The 24,726-nt window shown below is 33.3% G+C and overlaps 1 protein-coding gene across 1 annotated transcript in view; it reads left to right on the top strand.

The window, feature by feature from the left end:
• Positions 1-525: 525 nt before the first annotated feature.
• LOC128990568 (growth/differentiation factor 8-like) overlaps positions 526-24,726 on the top strand; it is a 47,873-nt gene continuing 23,672 nt past the window's right edge. Inside the window, exon 1 of the mRNA XM_054412997.1 lies at positions 526-1,106. Within this exon, the coding sequence (XP_054268972.1) occupies positions 626-1,106 (481 nt within the window). The 5' untranslated portion in view covers positions 526-625. The remainder of the gene's footprint in view (positions 1,107-24,726) is intronic.

The following is a 24,726-nucleotide window of genomic DNA, read 5'->3' as shown; positions in this document are numbered from 1 at the left end:
AAATATTTAATGGCTTGTTAGTTCAGTTTATTTTGAAACCAACATTTAAAGAAATAACTTATCACTAAAGTCCATCAAGGGTCAATATATTAAGAATTGGCTAAACAAGGCTATATGAAGTTCATTCACGAAAGTCTCTAGATGAAAGTGTACATAATTAATCCTGTGTAGAAGTATATTTTGGGCTGGTTGTTAACAAAGAACTTTGATACCAGGGGCCTGATTTGCTCTCTCTAAATAATCCTGTTTTTATGCCATGAATTCTGTGTTTAAGCCATGCAATTTTGAAACATATTAAAAACATATAATTCAATGATGTATCAACAAATCACCCTCCAATCCATTTTCAAATTGCAATTATATAATTTACAATTTATTTTTCACAATGTACAGAATTAGCGGGTGCAATTTTCTGTATTTATTTGTAGAAGTGGCTATTTACAGATGGTAAGGGTAGGTGGTGTGTGTGAGTGTGTGAGAGGTGTGGTGGGGGACTGGCGCGGGTCGTAGTGTGTAGTGTAGTGGTAGTGGTAGTCAGTACTGCCGCGATCACCGCCGCCGTCACACCTTCTCTCACCTCCTCTGTCCTCTGTCCTCTGTACAGGCCCGAGGATGAAGTGACAGGATGCAGTGGGCCCCCGCCACCACCCTGCTACTGCTGGTCGTCTTCTCCCTGCTCACAGTACACTCGGACGGCAGTCCCAACAGCACCTCGACGCGCGGCCGGCGGCGGAAGTCTCGCCCTTGGACACAGGAGGAGCTCGCCTTGGCGGACGCGGTCGCCGGCGAGGAGTACGCCGAGGACGAGGGCACCACCCCCGCAGCTGTGGGCTGCTCGGCGTGTCGGCTCAGGGAGGAGATGAAGAATTTCAGTCTAGAGGCGATCAAGGAGCAGATCCTCAGCAAGTTGGGGATAGACCAGCCTCCTAACACTACTGGGGTGGCGCTCCCACAAGTACCTTCAGTTCTCCTAGAAAAGTATCACAAGGGTGGACTCCCGGTGCCCGGCATGATGGGTGACGAACCGCCTCTGGAGGACGAGGAGGACGACTACCACGCCAGGACCGAGAAGGTGATCGCTTTCGCACAACGCTCCAATGTCTCACGTAAGTAGCGGTTTCGTTTTCTCGGAAACGTAGCTGTAAGTTCTCCTGCCTCGCCACACAAGGCGATCTGCAGTCCCGTGGGAAACTGCAATTAAACTGCAACATTGAGTGACTAGGTTAGGTCACCGGGGGGTGCTCGAGCCATGGATTAAGCTGTAAATCGGAAGACACAATCATAGACGAAGTCTTCATCCATGATACGATGTTCATTACCGCATAATTGGGAAAAGCAATGTTGATTATTTTAATTTCCTGGCATATACTGTAACTTTGTTTACAATGAGTGCATGCTCTAAATTCACATGTGACAACTAGAATAACACACTTGCAAATCTGACAAATTCAATACACAATAATTATTGGATAGCATTAACCAAGTTTCTTTCGAACCTAATGATTAAGGTTATTTAGTAAACCCTACAAAATACTCTACCTGGAAAGAGATGAGAGGATTTATTTTAGTTGAAAATAAAACTAGTAATATTTAACTAAAACAGATAAAACCCCGTGGGAGAGGTTATTTACCAGGCCCTACTCATAATGGTTTACATTCTTATTTCTGATAACAAAAATAAAACTAACTTGGGGATATCAGGAGTTTGAAGTGAAATATCAAACAAGGAGAACGTTTTATAGTGTAAGGTTGTAGCTGCAATTATATAAGAAAAATATTTTGTTTGATTATATTATAAGCTTATTTCGATTAAATCCTTGTTTGGAAATATAATATATATATATTTTAATTTGAAGCTAATCAAGATTTAAAAGTCAGTTTGTAATGTTGCCATATAATTCCAAGGGAATTCGTTTGTGCCGCATCATTAACTAATATTGGGTATTTAAGTTCAACTTTAGGACAATATATACTTCTTTGGGGAGGGGGCAGCATGTTAAAAACTTATTAAAAATTACAACTTTTTTTACAAAAAAAGCTAATATCAGTTATAAATAATGTTCACTATTTATAACAGTTTGAAGAGACTGACGACTTGTTATACCACTATATTATTTGCTGTCGGGTACCAAAATGCTACATTTAGTACTTAATATGCCATTTTTTCGTGATTTTTAAATATATTGCATGTTTATGGATTAGTTTTAATAAAATATATCAAATATCTTTATTGAAAAGTAGGTTTTTAAAATTCAAGAATATAAAGATGTTACTGTTTCTTATACTGTATTGGCAAACACAAATGCTCATTAAGCCGATGACAATTGTATTAATTAACTAAAATTTAAGTGTCAATTAATTTTAATTATGCACCTTTAAATAAAAAAAAACAATAAATCAACTTAAACTGTATTATGTATTTTTATAAATTTACATTTTCAAATTAATTCTATTTAATCTGTTTTTGATCTTAAACCAACATAAATAATTTGAAATATGTCTTGTCATACCAATTTTATATACTTGCATTTGATTTTTTAGGATCATCTCAATTGTAAAGTTTGCTCAACGGAATTTGAGCAAGGGTTGAAAATACACTTTTTGCCCGAGTGATCAAACATATGTTTTGTCATATTTCATCATAAAAAAAAACTAAGCTAGAAAACAAAATTACTTTTCATGTAAAGATAACCTCTCAAAATGACTCCAGCTTGTTTTCAATTCTGCTGATGTAAATGAGCAAGCGATTCAATCATTTCGGCAGTATTACTAATAATTTATATTACTAATCATTTACTACTGTATTATTAATCACATTATTAATGTCCATGGACATATTATTAATCACCACTGTTGGTAATGTCAATCTTTCTTTTAATTACAGCTTCGTACAGAAAGTAAGACTATTGATGTAGATTTTTATGATGTAAGAAATTCAAACTTCATCTATAAATTAAATTAAACCATTTTATTCATCGAATTTTTTGATAATTCACTTGGTAAAACACAAATATTTATGATTCCCAAAAGACTTTTGTCTTCTATACGCTCAATAATATAACAAAATACTGCTGATTTTATATATTATTTGACATAAATATTTTTCTGTACTTGGTCATACATGTATATTCATTTGTACTCTTTTTCCATAAGATTAGTTATAAGCTACATTGAAATGTATAAAGCAATCTTCTCAATATCTCAAAATAAAATGAGGTAAAAATTAAGATTTTTCAAATTAAATGAAACAAATAAATGGAACAAGCGAAAGAAAAATAAGAGTTTTCCAAATCTAATTTCAATATTGAGTTTGTCCCAAAGACGACTACTCAGTATCAAAATGAAGACATATTCTGTGTAAGTGACATTTAAAAGCAACTAAAAGCGATTGAAAGTTAAAACTTGCGGCAAAAATAATAATTCAGCCATTTAGGTGTATGCAGTGATAATTCGAGAGTTGTATTAGACATTTAGTTATTGGAATTAATTATACAAGATATTTAAAATATGTTTTTCAGGTAAAATCTATTCTAAACTATAATATTTTGGCAAAACTCTTTGAATGACTCTTGGAGGTGTTCTAATATAATTGAGATAATATAATTCACTTTTAAACCATTTTCAGCATACACAAACACATGAAAAGCATTTTCTCATGTTAGCCTACACTATTTACTTCCACCATGGCCTACACATGGTTTACAACAAAAAATCTGCTTTTGCTATTTTTTCCAATTGCATCGAGAGATTTGTTAAAGAGACATACTAAAAAAAGAGAGTACTATAACTTTTTAATTTCTTAAACAAACTAAACAATATTTTTTTAGCTTGGCTATGATACATCATTAAATATTATAATAACTAATTTCATACCATATTTGAATAAGGAGTAATCGTTCTTCGAGAAACTTCAGTTTTATAATGTCATTAAGCAAACAAAACTGAAAATTAAGGCTATTTACAGGTAAAACAAAAGAATATAAATTATCACAGTAGAAGCTTACCAGAGGTCAAGATTGGTAATTTTTGTTTTAACTTATTTCTTTTATATAGGTAGACCTATTCTAAATCTAGTTTATTTAAAATAAAACTTATCTCTTGACAATCAATAATAACACTTAATCATTAGTATGAGACATAATATTAAACCTTTTAGCATAATAATTAAGATTAACCAATACTTACCCAATTACCATATAGTCAAATCAATATTTATCTACATGAAATTATCATCTTGCAAGCTTTTACATTTTATATTTGAGACCATATTATCCAGCTTAAACCAAATATTAGAGTATTAAGAATTTTTATGTACAATTCATAGTTATATTTTTGTTATAGTTTTAGTGAATTTCCATATAAGGAATAAGCTATCACCGTAGTACTCATGGTAAGACATGGACCCGGGATTTACTTTTTCGTTTTGAGGTCTGTAGAGGCCAAAAACACCATCCGTTCAAATTCATATATGGTTTTTGTTATTAATTTCCAATAAACAATTCAATCCCTTCCAGAGTTTTAAATTTGATAAAGACAACAAATATGTAATTTACTTTGTATGAGTAAATACTGGTTACTGTTAAAATGCTGTTACATACTGATAAAAAAATCGTCGATTGACTTCTCAAACATTGGTTAGGGTTCCGTTTCTCAGTTGACAAAACGAATCTCCAAATTCCTTTTCGTCGGTATTGGTATATTTTAGTTAGTTTAAACGTAAAGAAACGTTAACTAACTCCGGATTATTATTTGAACCTTTTTTTCTTCTAACAACAGGCTGTATCTGGTTTAAACCTCCCTCGAACAATTTAATTTCCCTCCCTGTTCAATTCCATACGTTGTGCACCAATCCTAAATAATTTCCTTTGTAGTTGCGGTGTTCCCCTAACACTATAAATTTCAACAGTGCATTACCATTGTAAACCTGTAATAGAACCATTGACTATTGGATGATGACGTTGTATTAATAATCTAAGATAGACCACTTAAATCAATAAACAAACAAACAAATACACAATGTTTACATCAGCTGGTATATTTGATACAGCTTATAGAAACACTGTAGCAGTACTCCCATTTGAAAATGACTGGATATTTGACGGCCTTTGGGCAGAGCAGGGGTAATTTTTGACACCTCTGATATTTTTTTCCCACCGTCCTTAGACCTTAAACTGTAAAATAAATCCTCAACAGTCATGCTACAACTTTCCTAGCTCAAGATATTTTTTTGGGAACCAATTAGATTACAGAATTAAATAAGATATGTAATAGATATATAGATATAGATTTTCGTACGGACAATAAATCAGCATAGAACATTTTTACAATAACCTCAACAACAAACGCATGCTATTTGACAAATAAATGTTGTTGCGATGCGTAACTCACTGGGATTGCGTCCATGGTTTTCCTCAAGATTCCAGTTCAGTATTAATCTACTCTTCGTATTTGAACAGTCATATTCAGGGGCGTCACACGAAAAAAAATATTAGGGGTGGCGGTACACTTTAAATATCCCAAATAGTTTACGCGGATTTCCCAATTTTATATTATAAGGATTACCCAACTATATCTCAAATTTCCCAACTAGATTACAAGGATTTCCCAGTCAATTGATATTCAATTTAACAGTAAAAAGGATAGTTTACATTTGCCTTTAAAACCTCCATATAGCTGACATACATTAATAACAAGAAATGAATGTTTTTCTCACATTATTGAGGTGACTGCCTTTCTTAATTGGTTATTGTGTCTGAAGTGTCTCAACAAATGTTCACACTGTAGGTATACTGATCAATAACACATTGAGTTTATAGCCTCTTAAAAAATAATTTTTTATAAACACTTAGGGGATACAGTATGGCTCTCCACGCGCAGCTCAGAAATAAAATTACCTTAAAAACCTTGAATAACTGTGTACTACAGATACGTTACATACCATAGTTGCTCAACGGATGAAATCTTACCAACACTTTTACTTTAATGAGTATACGTAAGAGTTGTTGTCTGCTTGGTATGAAAATACACCATTAAGTTAACAGTTTAAGGACTGTTAAAGAAACTTCTAAAAAATCCCAACTCATACCTTAAAATAGGTACTCAAAATTTTCAAACTTTTACAGTTTTCCAAGATGATTGGAGGGGGGTTGCTCCCAATGCCCACCTTGAGTAACGCACCTGGTCGTATTTATCATATTGCTCACCCTTAGTATATTAAGTTAAGTCATCGGAAATTATTACTGTTATTAGTAAAAAAAACCCCTGTAATACTTTACAGTTGCTTGAATTCGAGAAACAGGTACACTAGTGCTTGTTTATTAGTTTACATCTAGAGCTCGCTCCGTGGTCGAAAACTCGACCAAAAGTATGTATTGCGCAAACTTCTCTATTTACATCCCACACTGTAAATAAAACATGTAATTGGAATTTCTTCCATTTTTTGTTTATATATTTTTTCTTATTTCTTCATTAACATGGCAATCCATAAGGGCCTTTCTTTTGGCACATCACGGGCTTAAATTGGTTCAGTAGTATGGTCAGGGTGGCTGTAAAAAGATTTGGCCTCGCGTCTTTATCTGCATTAGAAAAGTTTCTTTTCCAATTTGACCCAAATAAAATAGTATTTTCAAAATACAAAAAAACCATGCACATATAGGACCGATAACCTTTCTTTTGGTACAACCCGTGTGTAATTCGGTCTAGTAGTATGGTAAGGCTAGCTGTCAAAAGTTTTGCAAAAGTTGTTTAATATAAGATAGCTTCACTGACAGCTGGAGCTGATGGATCAACGACAATCAAGCGGTGACGTCAGGCTGCCGGAAAAGGAAGATAACTTTGGGTGGAAGTATCTGGGTTCAAGACACGACTAGAAAGATTTAGAATGTTCCATGGGTCTCCAAAGCAAACAAAAGAGTATAAATACAGCTGGTCAACGGACCAGTCTTCAGTTAGTTGTCTGTGGGTATTTACCACTGGCGGTCGGAAAAAACAAAACAATTGCATTAATTAATTTTTTATAGTAAATAAAAAAGGTCAGTTCACAACAGTGTATTCAATTTAATATTAACAAGATAATGTAATTAAGATGATGAAATGGGATATTAAAATGATTAATACACACTACACATACAAAGCATTTGTCAGGCCCTGGCAGACCTCTGGCGCTGCAGCTTAACACTCACACTAACGCATATTCGGTATTTGTCTAGCACCTTTATAAGAGTGCTGCAACTGAAATAACACTAACAAATACTGGCACCATGGACTCAACAGTTTTACAGTAAAGTACTACATAAAAAGGTCACAAGCTAGCTAAGACAAAATCAGTCATTTGGCAATGAGCCTATCCCTGAGACAGTATTATGATAAAAGAAAAAATATAAATAATATATAAAATTTAAGAAAGACAGATTATAGTTGTGAAACGTAAAACTACTGGCGAGATATCCTTTATAGAATAAATAAACACCGTTGTTTACTATTTTATTATTTACCAGCAGCCAAGGTTAATACGTGACTTCAAAATCCACGATATATTTGAATAATTTTGAAAAGTCCTATTGCTCTGAGTTAAGTTAAAATGTATCTATTATTTACTACTCATTACTACTGATACTCATTAACTTATCACTGACTAGTGATTTTCTAAGCAAACCCTGAACATAACTTTGTATTATTTTCATTGCGCGTGCGATCTCTTCGAGGCATCTTAGAACAAGTACAAATGCTAAAGAAGCATACTATTAAATTTCTTCTTTAAATTTAAATAAAATAAAATTACAATATTTTACTTGAATTGACTAAAACAACAATAAACATAGTATGAAAACACAAAATCCTATCAAACACAAAATCTAATAAGTCATTTTCTTCTTTACATTTTATACAAATAACATTACAATATTTTACTTGAATTCACTTAAAAATCAACAACCACAGATAACCCCATTTTCGTATGGATGTAAACAAAATTGTATCATCGTTTTGATGTAAACAAATGTTTAAACTTATATGATTGACAACAAAATTCAGCACTAACTTTTATATGTAAAAACGCATACAGGACGAAGAGCTTTCACGGGGTATCATCCGAAAGACATATCTAAATGATAAGAGATTAAATCGATACCCAATATGCCAATAAATATTTAGATGTCAAGTTGTTCATTACAAAAATCCAACAAATTCTTCTAATAATATAGATCACAAACACCAATATTTATTATGAACACGATGGTGTTTACTCTGTGGTTGGAGTACGAGGTTCGTCAGTGAGTTGACTTTACCATTGATTTTGATGACCAGCACTTCATAAATTTCCCTTTCAGTATTTAAATTGCATCTGTTTGTAGATTATAAAGGGGAAAGATTAATTAACAGTTGTGGGAAAGTGATTAGGCTGAAGTTTGTGTCGGGAGGGTTGGGTTGCAATAAAGATAAGCAGGGGCTGTAGGGTGTTTAGGGGAACCGGTTTCTTGACTGATGATAGCTTGAATGTGTTTGATAAAACGATACGTTGCCTCTCCTAGAATAACCTAATACTAGTGTTTTTACAACTCATTTTCTTGTATTTTCACAGTTAATTGTTCAAAATGTTTGTGATATTAAGTTTTAAATAAGTGTAAACTTCCCTTGACATATTATAGTCCTTGTAGATAAGCTTTCGGGAATTCAAAGGTTGATTAGGTTAAGTATAGAACGCATTTTCCTTGCTTAATATTTTTCCTTGTCAACTAACTTGTGTTCATAGTGCTGCAAAAACTGCCGTTTTTAATGCATGCGTTGCGGGTCTAAAGTAGCATTTTTACTCTCTAGGGAGTAAATATCACTTTTAGTCTATGGAGTAAAAATCAGCTGTTGTAAGCGGTTGTAAATTTCGCTTGTGACAATCGTATCGATCAAAATTATTTATGGATTTATTAGGCAGGGTTTTAGCCTATTGTTGTCGATTGTTCGACATATCGATGGTATAATGTACTTAACTGTAATACGATCGTAATAGACGAAATGATTGAATCACTTATTAAACAGCTGCTTATTTGCATTAGCAGAATTTAAAACAAGCTGGAAGTCGTTTTGAAAGATCATCTTTAGGCCTACATAAAAATTATTTCATTTTCTAGCTTTGTTTTTTAATTAAGGATGCAATATGACGAAAAATATAGTTCACCACACGGGCAAAAAGTGACTTTTTAACCCTTATTCATTTTCGTCCTCGGCTTCGCCTCGATCGTAAAACATGACTTCGAGTCAAAAAGAGTCACTTTAGGCCCTAATAATGAAATATAATATTTTAAATAAACCTGTTTCCTTATTTTGATGACGGCTTGGTTGTGCATTGAAAACGTGAAAATTTACCTCTCCTCTTTACTGCAGAAATTAAATAATAGGAATGTTTTCCAGCTTTACCTTTCTTTGTAATATTACAGCTGTTAGTTAGAGTCTCGATTTTATTATAGTAGTTGTCAAACTAGATTGAATATTAGCGAATTTCCCATCTAGGGAATAAGCTATTACCGTAGGTTTCATGGTAAGACCTAGACCCGATACCGATTTACTTTTTTCATTTTGAGGTTCCCAGAGGAAAAACACCTTCAGTTCAAAATCATATATATGTGAATTTGAACTGAGGGTCTATGTATTTATAGAGTCCGTTAGCGCGATAACTCGAGCAAAAATGATCCGATTTTTAAGAAATTTGGTTCCTACAATTATTCGAACTAGTTCTCAAACCAGCATGATCGGACTATGGGAATTATGGTGGTTTATGGGGGGATTTATGAGGTGAAAATTGGATTTTCCCATTTTCACTCTAAAATCATAAACTTTTACAATTTCTTTCCAGACTATTTTGTAAAGCTTAAACAAAATAATTTTGTAATTTGAAGCGTTGTTGTACACCTAAAGGTTACGGAGGTATTTAAAAAAAACTTTAAATGTAAAATTCCTCTCTTATTCTTATGGAAAATTAATAAACTGAATAAATGAATGAATGAATTTATTTACATTGAGTAATAACATAATGCGGACGATGACAATGCTAAGAAATTAACTGGCCGCTTATCGAGCAGTGCGGCCAGTTAGAACAAATAAATAAACAAAAAATTATAACAGATTTTAAGCCTAGCATCATGCATTAAAAACTCTCATGCTGCCAATTTGGGTGAATGCTAAATAAATATTCAAATAATAAATAAATAACTACACAAGTGTAACAAATTATACGTGTAAAATTAAATAACTCTAATTACAATGAATAAATTACAATAATTATAAATAATAAATTATAATAATTTTAGATAATAAATAACAATCATTTTAGATAATAAATAATAAACAATATTATTGTGAAAACTTAACAAAATGTAGAAAACTTACTTATGTAGAGTTATTATACATCGATGACTTATACAGGGTGGCTGAAAAGTAACTTGCACCCCCACTTAACTTTTCAACCATTTGAGATATTTGAAATCGGTTTGCGGCAACCTTCTTAGATATGAGGGGCTACAATAATTATGGTCAATTTTGAAAATTTTGCCCTTAGGGGTAGTGGGGGTAACATAAACATTGACGAAAGAAAACCAACATCGGCTCACTAATAACGAAATGGCGTCCTAAAACGTTTCAAATACAAATAACCATGAGGGTGGCAAAAGAATTAACTTGCACCCTCTTTAACTTTGTTACCATTTGAGATATTTGAAATCGGGTTGCGGCAACTTGTTTGGATATGAAGTGCTACAATAATTATGATCAGTTTTGAAAATTTTGCCTTTAGGGGTAGTGGTGGTAGGGGGTAGCTCAAAGTTTTCAAACAGCAAGTATAGTCGAGTTTGGTATCATTTTGTAGGTCTTGACAAAACATAACAATTAACATAAAGAAAATAGAAATCGGACCATTATTAACTCATTGCAGCATAGTGTGACAGTAAATGTAACACCAAATGTTTGTCCATTGGTTCACAGTGTTACACTTTGTGTAACACCACATGTTTTATTTTTTTCCAACCAGACACACAGCGCTATTACTTCGGAACTGTTCCCCTGTAGTTCAACACATCACCACTAGATAGGGTATGTGGGTATTTGAGGGAAACCTATTTATTTATTGTGTTCAGAGACGTTCACATGTCATCGTTTTGGTTAGTTTACTGCTTAGTAAACTAGTAGTGCTAGTAGCTTAGTTAGTTTACTGTTCTCATTGATACTTTCATGATTATTGAGGTAAGTTTATTACTGATTATACTTATTCTAAATGGAAAATGAACTTATGGTTTCGTTATACAATATAAAGTTGTTCTCTCATAATTTATTTAAGTTATACATTGCTAGGTGATAGATCAAAACAATTAAAAATAAGCATTTTTGCATTTGTCATAGTTCCGTGCAACATGGGGTCACAGAACTAGGGATGGTTCCGTGCAGCAAAGAGTTAACAAAAAGACAGTTCAAAATTACTTTAAATAACTATTGTCTCAATCATTTTTAGCTGCTATTTAGTTATTAATGGTCGGATTTCTTTTTTCTTTAAGTTATTTGTCATGTTTCGTCAAGACCTGTAAAATGATACCAAACTCGACTATACTTGCTATTTGCAAATTTTGAGCTACCCTCTACCCCCGCTACCCCTAAAGGCAAAATTTTCAAAATTGACCATAATTATTGTAGCCCCTCATATCTAAGAAGGTTGCCGCAAACCGATTTCAAATATCTCAAATGGTTGAAAAGTTAATTGGGGGTGCAAGTTACTTTTCAGCCACCCTGTATAAGTCATCGATGTATAATAACTCTACATAAGTAAGTAGCCGCTATAGGCTACCCGTGCCTTGCAACGGGGTCAAGATACGGAAGAGACAATTTTGGTTCCTTGAAAATAATGGGAAGCAGTTTGATAACGCTAAAGAGAACAATTATTTGTTCTCTAGATATGCTGGATGTAGATATACTTTTATTAATTGAGACTTTAACCTTATTGTAAAAAACTGTAAAATCCTACGTATTTTTGACGTGGTTTGATGCGTGTTTTAGTTTAATGCCCTAAAGTTTGTAATATGTTTACTCCTATTTGAACCTGATTTTTATTTACATTTCTAAAATTTTTCTGTCTCATGTAACAATAGTGCAATGTTTCGTTAAGAAAGGGGGAAAGGTGTTGTATGAATGATCAAAAAAAGTGTGCGAAAGAAACAAAAAAAAGAAAGGTTTTTGAGTATTGAGATAAGAATGCGAAAAGCTACAAATCAATGCTTTGTACAAGTTAAAGTAAAGAGCTAAAGAGGAAGTTATAAAGAAAATGTGCAAAAGAATTGCCACTGTAGGCCAACAACGCTTTCCTGAAATGCAAGTACACTTTGAAGATTGAAATCAGGTAGGTGCTGTAAAATTGGGGAAGTCAAATTAATTATTACTAGAGGTCGTCTACTGGGCGAAAGCTTGACCAAAAATATGTAATGTACATATTTCTCTATTTTCACCCCAAGCTGTACATAAAACATTTGATTAGAATTTATTTTGATTGTATTGATTTTCTGTTTATATCTTTTGTTATTTCGTTTGTTTGGGGAGAAGTTATAATAATATTTTTCCTTTTACATTTCTGATTGAACGCCTCACTTAAAACACGACTCTAGAAAACAATCAAAAGAATATAAAGGGTGCGCCAAAAAATCCGACGGTTTATTTTTCTTGATAAGTCAGCTGTTATACAAGCTAGAGACTTCATTGTTGTAGTGAACGATGAAAGAAAGTTACTGTCTAGTGTGGTGTGGCACGGTTTGGAGTCATCGGACCATATGTTTATGAAGACGAAACGGGGAACACCGTCACTGTAAACTCGAATCGCTATATGGAATTATACTGAGGGGGTTTTTGGTTCCACAACCACGAATGTTAGGAGGGATAGACATGGTTTCAACAGGGCGGCACAACTTGTCATACAGCCAATCATTCAATGACAGTTGCGTGAACTCTTTCCCGGTAAAGTGATCTCTTGGTTTGGTGATGTGCCGTGGTCAGCTCGATCCCCAGACTTAGTTTTGTGTGACTGTTAGCTGTAGGGATACTTAACAAGCAAAGTGTTTGTTTCGAAATTTGGAATCATCCCTGAACTCACGCAGTGTATCCGGGAAGAGATTGCTTCTACTCCTCAGGCGAAGGTGACTGCAAATATGCAAATAAGGGAAGCCTGCGTTTAGGAGAAGGTCATCATCTAAGTGATATAATTTTTCATAAATGAAAATGGCATAGCAGTTTGTCCGATATAACATTATTTAATACATCAAATTCTATTTTGTTCTTGAGTTATTTAGTATTAAAAACCGTCTGGTTATTTTGGCGCACCCTGTATAATAAAAAAACCTACTTCTTTTGGGCAGTTGGAAAATTATCGTATTTTAATCACCATTTTTGTTTTATCAAGGGTATTTTTGCGATTTTGCGGAACCGGGGGACCGAGCCTTGCTCGGTTGCAGTTAATTGAATCTAATCGATAAAACAATATCGTTAACAGAAATATTATGATTTGAAAAAAACATTTTTATTACAAACCATACATATTTTACTACTGAAATAACAACTCAAAGTACGAAGGACGGGTACTCTGATAGTAAGGAGATAAATGGAAAATAACTCAGGAGTATTTATTATGAATATTGATCCTTATTATAAATATATATCTAAGGATCATAATATTTGTATAAAATATTCATACAAAATACAAAATATGTATATGCCTATTTAAAATAAAATTTCAAAGCCAATGTGTTCTATCTGAATCCAAAAGAGATTTGATGCTGACAACTACTTTGTATAGAAAACATTAAATATTTTTTCGATTTTGGATCTTTAAATATATTATATGCAGCTAACTAAAAAGAAGAGGTGGGTTTTGATCAATTATAGAATACTTAACTTTTTAGATACTCGGCCCTACTAAACAACGTAAACCTACGCCCTGAACGTTTTTGTCGATAATAATAAAAACAAAAATTATTTACAGTTAATTAATTACTACAGAAAAGTACTTGGAAATTAAAACTAACTCTAAATCCATCTATATAATAATAATACGAGTAACGTTTGCACACAATCATTATTAAAAACCCGTCTTCAATTTCCTCCAAATTGTTAGAAATATGTTAAAGCTAAAAACAATGTGTATGAAGTGATGGGATTTTTTTCTTTTTAAACCATAAACAAATTTTTAATATTTTTACCATTAGTATTATGAATTGAAAAGTAGCCATGACAGTTTTATGCAAGTGTAAACAAAGAAATTGTCATACATTGCATCTACAGTGCACAAACAGATTCTAAATACAGTACAAGGTAAAAGGTCTTTCGGATGGATACAATTGAGCACTTAATACACTTGAAGTGTATGTGTATTGATGTGAAATGGGATGAATATGATTGTTTGAATACAAAGAATACTTTAGAGAAAAACGCCGTACCCTATAATATCAAATTAAGAGCTTGAGGAAAAGCCATGAACCTTTTTGTTTATTTCAAAGACGCATGGTCAGAACGGGCACGGTTTGGTGCACACTATGGAGAGTAGGCTGGTTGCGCCTTGACTGTTTCAACGAAATAACTCTAGAACCCCCCCCCCCCCCACGAAAAAAACCCTAAAAAGATGGGACTTCGAGTTAAACGTGTAGTTAAACTGCAACCCCTTGGCTGGCACGCCAACAAGGCATTGGTGTGAATTGTTTGCCTTGACTGTACTCTTTCTTACCCGACCAAATTTCCTAATTTCCTAACAAGTGTTGTGGGGCATTTGATATTTCTATTTTGTTATTTTGTATGTATGTGTTTTGTATGTTGTTGTTGTATGTTTGTTATTTTGTGTGTATTTTGCTGTGCATTGTCTCCACGCAGAGATATTGCTCTTGAAACGTTTTACAAATTTTACAGTTTGTCCTATGTAAAAGCTATCACAATTGTTATAATTTATTTTTCGGATCCCCCTAGCGTCAAATTTGTTATATTCTTCTATTTGCGGATGCAATACTCAAGGTGTTCTGAGTCCTGAAGGCTATCAATAATCCATATTTCGTGAATTTGTTAGCGATCCTTTGTGTCCTGGGTCCCGTGTAACTAAATGTAGCACATCTGGTGTTTTCTACTTGTCTTCCAACGTTGTTCTGCTGTGTAACTGTTTCGATTACTGTTTCCGGCTCTCGTTTTTTTCGTCTCGTCTTCTAAGCGATTTCCTCTATTGTTTTATTTTGAAATCCGTTAGCTTGTGCAATATGGTGTTCAATTTCTTTCTATTACGCACTTCATCAAGTGGAGTTTTGTAAGCTCGGTACAACATGGATCTTGCTGCAGTCTTGTGGCTTGTTGGATGACGGTTTAACAGCAATGGCTATTACATATTTGATATGAAATAATAACTTTTACTTATTACATGTGTCCTTTTTTAATATTACCCTTAGTGCTTTATCCAATGTGTTTTCAAAGACCAAAGTTGCGGTGATGTCAGGACAGGAAGTTATATTTTAGTATCACATCAGTTCATATAAAATGACCGAACAATATAATTCACATTAAAATCTTAACAAAGAAATTACATATTAAAAATGTTAAGGTTTACTTCTCTTTCCGGGTTTACTCCAATATTTTTAGTAATATAATAACCTAACTAATGATTTACCTTACAACTGTTTTAATATTGTCACATAACTCTTAACAATATCTTTTAACACACACAATATTATTAGTCCCTACTTTTATAACGCATGAGTTTTAAAAGGGATATAATTGCTCCGAAGGTTACAAACTGTTTAGGGAAGGGAGTTACGAGATGTTAGGAGATATGACTATTAGAAAGATTATTCACTATCTGTGTATTCTATGAATATTAGAGTTAATGCATTCAATTTCCCTTTGAATAGTATGGTTTGAATTGATAAAAAAAAATATAGACTAGGTTAGTTACAAATACTCAAAGGCTTAAATTATCAAGTAAGTTAATAACATTAGCAAAAGCTATTTAATAAGTTTAATCATTGATCAAAATATTGTATTATTGTTTTGTTGTACTTCAATTGATAATTGTTGTATTTTTTTGCTTAAATATTACTAATATTAATTATTTCATAATATTCAATTTCAATTCCGAGTAACAGTTTAGCAACACAATTTGTAGATACTTGAACATCAATTTTCTTTAAACGTAAAACTGACAGGGTAACTTACAAATCCCAAGTTTGGCAGACTAAGTCTTGTGCCTTCTCCCCTACCTTAACTTACGTAGGTCAGTACCTGCAAGGGGTGAAGGGGGGGGAGTATGCAGTTACTTGGAGGGGATGCACCTAGGCCTGCACATCTGTCTGTCTATTGATTGCTCTTGTTATTATATAACTCACAAACTTCCACTCATCAACACTTTTGTGATGTTTTGCTTATACTGGAACAAAAATCAAAATTTTGTTTTGGGTTTATTTACAATGAAATAGTTTTGAAAGTCTTCCCTCTGTGAATGACCTGTAGTATTAGATAAATTATTGCGAAAATACAGTAGAGAGCGAGATAGCTTCAACGTAATAAAGAAACTTTTTTTGAAGAAAATGTTAACCAGACGTTGTTTTGAAGTATAATTTATTTAATATACTATTTTAAGTGAAAAAGCCTGATGATAATGGGTTTTTCTTGTATTTGGGTACAATTAGTGTACCGGTACTAATAGTAATAAAATTGTCAAGGTATTCTTTAACACTCTTTATTTCATTCAAAATATAAATCAATTTACAATCATTGGTACTAGACTTGACATGATCGGATGTGACAACAAATTCCAAACTGGTACATTTACCAAAAACACATATTTCTTGGCTATGTTTGTGCAAGTAAAGACGTTTAGCTATTATTTTTCTGTTCATATTTATTTTATATGAAAAAATCCAATCAACTCAATTCTAATTAAATTGAAATTATATGTTTTAATACACTTAAAATTCAGGTATTACAAAAATAACAACAATTCAGTTAAGATAACAAAGTTGAGTCTTAAAAAACATTGTCAGTCAAAAATAGACAGTCAAACAAGAAAATAGAACATCATTCGATTTGGGATTACTATGAAATGTATTGAATTTATGTTTTGTGCAAATGGAATGTATCACTGAATGTGCTGATTGGAAGACAATAGACATGTTTATTAGTTATTGGGCAATTCACAAGAATTATAATAGACATCGTCATAGGTAATACATTATGCAAGATCCTTAATCCTCAGGTGTCTACTCAGGTCCAATAAAATTGTCTCATAACTTGTTCGTTGATTCAGCCCCAGTAGTTCTAGGCCAAGTTTGTCATTACGGCATGATTCAGCCCCAGTAGGTTTAGACTAAGTTCACCATCACGGCATGATTCAGTCCCAGTAGTTCTAGGCCAAGTTTGTCATTACGGCATGATTCAGCCCCAGTAGGTTTAGACTAAGTTCACCATCACGGCATGATTCAGCCCCAGTAGTTCTAGGCCAAGTTTGTCATTACGGCATGATTCAGCCCCAGTAGTTCTAGGCCAATTTCGCCATTACAGCATGATTCAGCCCCAGTAGTTCTAGGCCAATTTCGCCATTACAGCATGATTCAGCCCCAGTAGGTCTAGGCCAATTTCGCCATTACAGCATGATTCAGCCCCAGTAGGTCTAGGCCCTAGACCTACTGCTAGGCCAATTTCGCCATTACAGCATGATTCATTCCCAGTAGGTCTAGGCCAATTTCGCAATTACAGCATGATTCAGCCCCAGTAGGTCTAGGCCCTAGACCTACTGCTAGGCCAGTTTCGCCATTACAGCATGATTCAGCCCCAGTAGGTCTCTGCCAATTTCGCCTTCTCTGCCGTGCCGTGTTACTTGACTCCCGAAGCCCCTTGTCGCAATCAATATCGCTGCACTTACGATGTGAGTTCAGGTCATAAACTGATCCCGGGAAATGACTGATGAATACCTTGGTATTCTTGTAAATATGTGATACTCAGGATCAAAAGTAAATACTTCACAACATTCACTTGACGTAAACAAAATACTATTGATCATTTAGACGGTGGAAATTCCAAAATTTGATTACTCGAGGAATAAATCTAATTGTTTATAAATAGCATGTCTTTAATTACAGTTAAAACTACACATATGAGTGTACTTACGCAAGATTGTGTCAGATAACAAACCAAATACCAATCAGCGTAAAGGTGTGCAATTAATTGTGCAATGGCATGGCCCAATGGTGTGCGTTTGCGGCCAAAGCGCATAGCAATGGGGTTAGTATTTATGGGCTTCTGTTGAAAAAAAAAAACACACACAAGAATCTTTGCCTGGTATTACGCTATCATTGTTCTATGACATACAGGGTGTTTCGAAACTCTCTCTCGAAACTCTGTTGTCATGTTCCTCAGGCCAAAACAAAAACAAATCATATACACATATGCCATATCTAGCTTCGTTTTCCGTCTGTCGGTGTGTATGTATTTTTTACATAACTTCCCATAACTTTGAAACCACTAATGGTACCAACTTCAAACTTGGTACGTGTATGATGACTAATAGGAACTATTCTTTTGCAAACATTAAGTTTCCACTTTGTAGTTAATACTTTGTAAATTAATTTTTCAAAACATAATAACTAAAAAACCATAGGATTTATAGAATAGCCCAACCACAGCAAACCTGCAGACTATGCGAATTTTCGTTTGCCTGATTTGATTATTAATTAAATCTATTCAAATATAATTAGGTTTAACGAGTACCTAGGGTTGCTGCCTACAGGGAGGGTAATAAAGCGTGTTTTTTTAGTAAAATATTAATAGCTTAGAAAAAAATAAATATATTTGTAAAGTTTGATCCAAATATATGCATAAACATATATATTTATAAATAAATAAATATATATATGAATTTAAACGGAATGTCTTTTTGGCTTCTAGGGACATCCAAATGAAAATGAAAATCGGTCCCGGGTCCAAGTCGTAACATGAGACCTACGGTAATAGCTTATTCCTAGTATGGAAAATTCGCTAAAAGTTACAAATGTCAAAAAGGATGAAAATTTAATATACTTTGCATATTTGTACAATTTGTATAAGACCATAACAAATCACACATATTTATCTAAAGAAATATGCTGTTTCATCATGTTGGTATAACGGAGAAAAAAATTTCCAAAGTTAAAACTTAAAGATTTGGGAAAATTCTATAAATTAGCAGTATTACCTTTATAAGAATGAAATTTTCTCAGTTAATCGTATTATCACTCTATAAAAGTTGAACATTTCTTTAAAGAGAATTAAATTTCTATCCTTTTCATTTCTTGTAACCTTTTAATAAATCCTATGGTTTTTGAGTTATTAAGCTATGAAAAGAAATGGCCACAATTTTGAAACAATACAAAGTAGAAACTCGCTGTTTTTCAAAGAGATAGTTCCATCATACACGTACAAAGTTTGTAGTTGGTACCTATACTAGTTCCAAAGTCATGGGAAGTTATTAAAAAATTACATACACACTGACTGACGGAAAACGAAGCGAGATGGGGCATATGATTATATGATATTTTTTGTTTGTTTTGGCCTTTGGAACATGCCCATCATATATGTTTGATAAAAATTATTACCGTGTAATGGAACAACTATTATAATAGTTGAACTATGATCCTATGGCTATAATATAATTTTATCATATAGCAGAGAACATACTATCATATATTTGATAGTATATATATGTCATAGAACAATAATAGTTTAAAAAACAAAATAACTTGCTACAATAATAGAATATGAACACTAATATTCTGAACCGTTTGTTTACCTAGTTTACACATCCCTTATATGTATATTAAAAAGTTATTAAAAAGGATATATATATATATATCCTATTCTCTAATAATGTCTGTTTGTCTGACTGTCTCTCTGTATGTCTGTCTGTTAGTCTGTATGTCTGTCTGTAATATATATCTCAAAATCCAGCGGAATGATTTTGACTAAATTTTGGAATTAGGGACTTATAGCTCTTAACAAGTAATTGGCCACTACCTCAGGAAAATTGGTATTTCGCTACACAACTCATTTGAAAATTTAACACTGGCCTTATGGGTTGCTAAGTAATTATGTTGGTTGAAAAAAACAACAAGGAAAAAGTAAACGAAAGAAATGTCACTACTCACATGTGTTTATAACAAGCCATCCACAGTATACTAGGAAATAACAATATACAGTAAAAAGGGAAAACCATGTGTTGTAACTATTGAGCAAAGAGATTAGACCTACATTACTCGATTTAGGGGAACATAGTTCAGATCAAATACTGATTATTTTGCTTAGCCCTATCCCACTAAAACGTAATCCCTGAAGTACTTATTCTTGTTTAATTGTATTCTTTTATATTACAGAGTTGTTATTATTTCAGTGGTAAAATATTTATGGTTTGTAATAAAAATGTTTTTCGCAAATCATAACATTTCTGTTAACGATTTTGTTTTGTCGATTAAATTCAATTAACTACAACCAAGCAAGGCTCGGTCCCCCGGTTCCGCAAAATCTCAAAATACCCTTGATAAAACAAAAACGGTTACTAAAATACGATCATTTTCCAACTGACCATAAGAAGTAGGTTTTTTATTATGCAGGGTGCGCCAAAATAACCTGACGGTTTTTAATACTAAATAACTCAAGTACAAAATATAATTTGATGTATTAAATATTGTTATATATCGTACAAACTGCTATGCCATTTTCATTTATGAAAAATGATATCACTTAGATGATGACCTTCTCCTAAACGCAGGCTTCCCCTATTTGCAGTCACCTTCGCCTGAGGAGTAGAAGCAATCTCTTCCCGGATACACTGCGTGAGTTCAGGGATGATTCCAAATTTCGAAACAATAACTTTGCTTGTTAAGTATCCCCAAAGCTAACAGTCACACAAAATTAAGTCTGGGGATCGAGCTGACCACGGCACATCACCAAACCAAGAGATCACTTTACCGGGAAAGAGTTCACGCAAAACTGTCATTGAATGATAGGCTGTATGACAAGTTGTACCGTCCTGTTGAAACCATGTCTATCCCTCCTAACATTCGCGGTTGTGGAACCAAACCCCCTCAGTATAATTCCATATAGCGTTTCGAGTTTACAGTGACGGTGTTCCCCGTTTCGTCTTCATAAACATATGGTCCGATGACTCCAAACCGTGCCACACCACACTAGACAGTAACTTTCTTTCGACGAAGTGATGTTTCATTAATCATAACCTAAAAATGACAAAACAAAAGCAATCGTTCACTACAACAATGAGGTCTCCAGCTTGTATAACAGCTGACTTATCACAAAACAGAAACCGTCAGGTTTTTTATATATATTATATTCCTTTATATTCCTTTGATTTTTTTCTAGAGTAATGTTTTAAGTGAGGCGTGCAATCAGAAATGTAAAAGAAAACGTATTATTATAATTTCTCCCCAAACAATCTATCAAACTCGGACACCACACAACATGTGATTGTATAATCAATGTAAACCACAGTTAAAAAATAATCACTCACTGAATACGCGTGTAGTACAATCTATTTGCTGTGACTGAAAAATATAAACAAAACTAACATTTTTTCTGTGATGTCTTTCTACTTTAAAGATCAACTTAAAACTTGTTTTTAAGTTTTGTAATAGAAATTTAAAAAAATCGCAAGTCCTATAGGCTATAACCTTTAACTTCTTAGTGCCCGTTCATTAGAAACTGTTATAAAATATCTAAATAAAGAAAGCTGTACAGTTACAGTACTATAAAAAATAAGTTATACCGTAACTAAAATAGTATCATGTTTTCAAACTAACTTAACACTATTTTAAAATAACATAAAGCAATGTATAAATAATAACTTTTTAACTACCACACACCAAGTGGAATGCTTTATTCATGCATGGAGATTAGTTGACAAATTTGAAAGCTGATGCAATCAGTAAGTCTAGAGAGAGAGGAAGGCAAGATAAGAATTGACCTGAGGAAGACCCAGCTATGCGCGGGATGGTGTCATCTAATAACAAATGACCTGTCTGATAGAATCACAAAACTTTAATTGACGCACTAGAACCAGTGACCTTCGATCCGAGGAGCTAAAAATAGAACAGAATTAAACCTGCCCCACAGGCACTGAACGGTTACGTTCCCTTTGTTCCATTATAGGTGGGGGTCTTAATATATTTGAACTTAAAACAATATTATTGATTGATCTTTGTAAACCGTTTTATACTTTGTATACAGTTATAACATACACATACACAACCTTTTTTTCTAATATGAGTTAGGGGTAAAATGTTAACAAATTAGGTAAGAACGAATCGCTCCATCATAAAATCACCCCACAGCAAGGTTTATAACTGAAATGCTAAATTTCTTGATTGCTACGAACTGAAGCCTGAAAGGTTTAATCATAGACAAAAAGGGATTAAATATAGACAGTCAGCCGTGCAGCGGTTACCATAGGTTCTGGCGCACACCGCTGGGAGTACCATGTAGTTACGGCATACGCGCTACGTAATTGCATGGCGCTCCCAGTGGTGTGCGCCAGAACCTATGGTAACCATGGTAACGGCAGCACAGCTGAAGGTCTATTTTTAATCCCTTTTTGTCTATGGTTTAATAGAGTTCTAATATAGAGATAAAAATGTTTGAGTGCACTGATGCTGACCGGGTGTATAGTATACCCGAAAAACCCTGTTACTGCTTAAAGTAACGGTTTTTATTTTAACTGTGACTTAACAATTTGTTCTCCACACCTTGATTATAATACCACAGACCAAGAGCTGAGTAACAGATCGTTCAACGTATTTGGTTAAGGTAGTTTTAAAATATAAAACCAAACAAGAAAAAAGAAAACAATTTAACGCTCTATACTTTTGGCAGCCCTCTCTTAAAATTGGTATTGCCATACCTACAGTTTTTGCCATTTAAACTATGTTTTACCGATAAAACTACTTGAGAAAACTCTAGATAGAGCAAGAAAAATTCTAATTTAACAATTATTACTTGTCCAAACTAAACTTATAAGGTATTATTGAAATTACCATAAAATATTCTAAATTTGATTTATTTTTCACTTATTTTGTAAAATTAACGGTTTTTGTCAAATTTGGCATCAAGTATTTAAAAAAGCCACAATTTACAAACAGTTTAAGGTGTTTTATTAATATTTTGTACAAAGGTAAACATTTTCGCAGACTTTCAATACTATAGCTCAAACCCTCAAGGAGTTATGAATTTTTTTGTAAAAATGAAACGCACACACACATTTTTGCTTTTTTGTTTGTGTATAAAAAAACTAACACAAAAGACCAAAAACGGAATGAGATAGAAATATATATTACATTTTTGCTTCTTTGACATGCTGAATAACGTGACAAAGTTTGTTCAAATGGTTGCAAGACACCTTGTATAAAGGATGTCTACCGTTGTATCTAAAGATCTATGGTTTTATCTACGGATAAAATGGAGCTGAATTTGCCCATTTCGAAGTCTTTCCTTGTCAAGACTAACTGATTTCCCAGGCTCGTTGGGATTTATGTGAAAGAGGAAACAAGAATGAAGCAGATCCCATCTGGGCGGGGGCGGGTCTTTAATCTAAACTGAGACTGATTAACATAAATATTATATGGGAGGTAATTAGGGTCTATTTTGAGCCAACGGGAATGTCCAGTTTTCTCTGTCTCTCTCTTTATATGTCCATAACCGAAGGCTGGAAGCTAAATCGTAAAGAGGAGAAAGTTTAGTAGAAAATACATAGTTTTTAATCAATCACTGTTTGTGTTTTCTTCATAATGTCATTTGAAATGTCCACTTTTGGTTCGTGTTAGCAGAGTAGACATTTTCGGATGAGATAAACAATATTTAATCGTTCTTTGATCAGCTGATTGCTGTTTTTAGGTTAGTCGTCTGCAGTTAATATAGAGAGTGTTTGGTTGTCTACTATTTAATTCCTCTTAACTACATTCAATCGAACAAAATTTAAATAATGTTGAGTGAACATTATAATTAATTATGTATACCATTGCTCCTTTACGGTTTTTATAACTAAATATTAGGGCATAAATCGTATTAACTACCGTAAAATAAGATAGAGATACATAATTTGTAGTTTTAATTACATCAACAACACTAACACACATCAAAACCAGCAATAAAACAATTTACATTACTCAGTAAATAATTGATCACATTGAGGCACTTTGAATTTCCCAACTGTTTTACGCGGATTTCCCTATTATATTATTCGAATTTTCCAACTACAATATATTACTCAGATTTCAAAACTAGTTAAAAGTTCTTTAATATATGTATTTTACAAACAAAAATAACAAGAAATGAAGGTTTCTCTTACATTATAATATGTCGGAATACGTCGGCCTTATTCACTAACAAGACTACAAGATCACGCCAATCATAATAAACTCATCTCCATCCATATTTGGCTTAAAATACCTATTTTTGTTTGGTTGCCATTTCAAAGTAAAGTATTAAAGTATTATTGATTTGACTGTCAATAATATTTTTTGATTGTGTCTAAAGTGTCTCAACAAATGTTCACCCTGTATGTCAGCTGATCAATAAAACATTAATTTTACAGCCTCTTAAAATACATTTTTTTATAAACACTCAGTGTATATGGCTATCCACGCGCAGCTCAGAAAGAAATTTCCCCAAAGCATTGAATTACTTCTGTGTAGGCCTACTACA

The sequence above is a fragment of the Macrosteles quadrilineatus genome, unplaced genomic scaffold, assembly GCF_028750875.1.
Source record: "Macrosteles quadrilineatus isolate MER2022 unplaced genomic scaffold, UCM_ALF_1.0 Scaffold_3__2_contigs__length_128488019, whole genome shotgun sequence".
NCBI classification, from domain to species: Eukaryota; Metazoa; Arthropoda; class Insecta; order Hemiptera; family Cicadellidae; genus Macrosteles; species Macrosteles quadrilineatus.
Note: the sequence above shows the minus strand (reverse complement) of the source record. Positions and strands in the feature narration are given on the sequence as shown.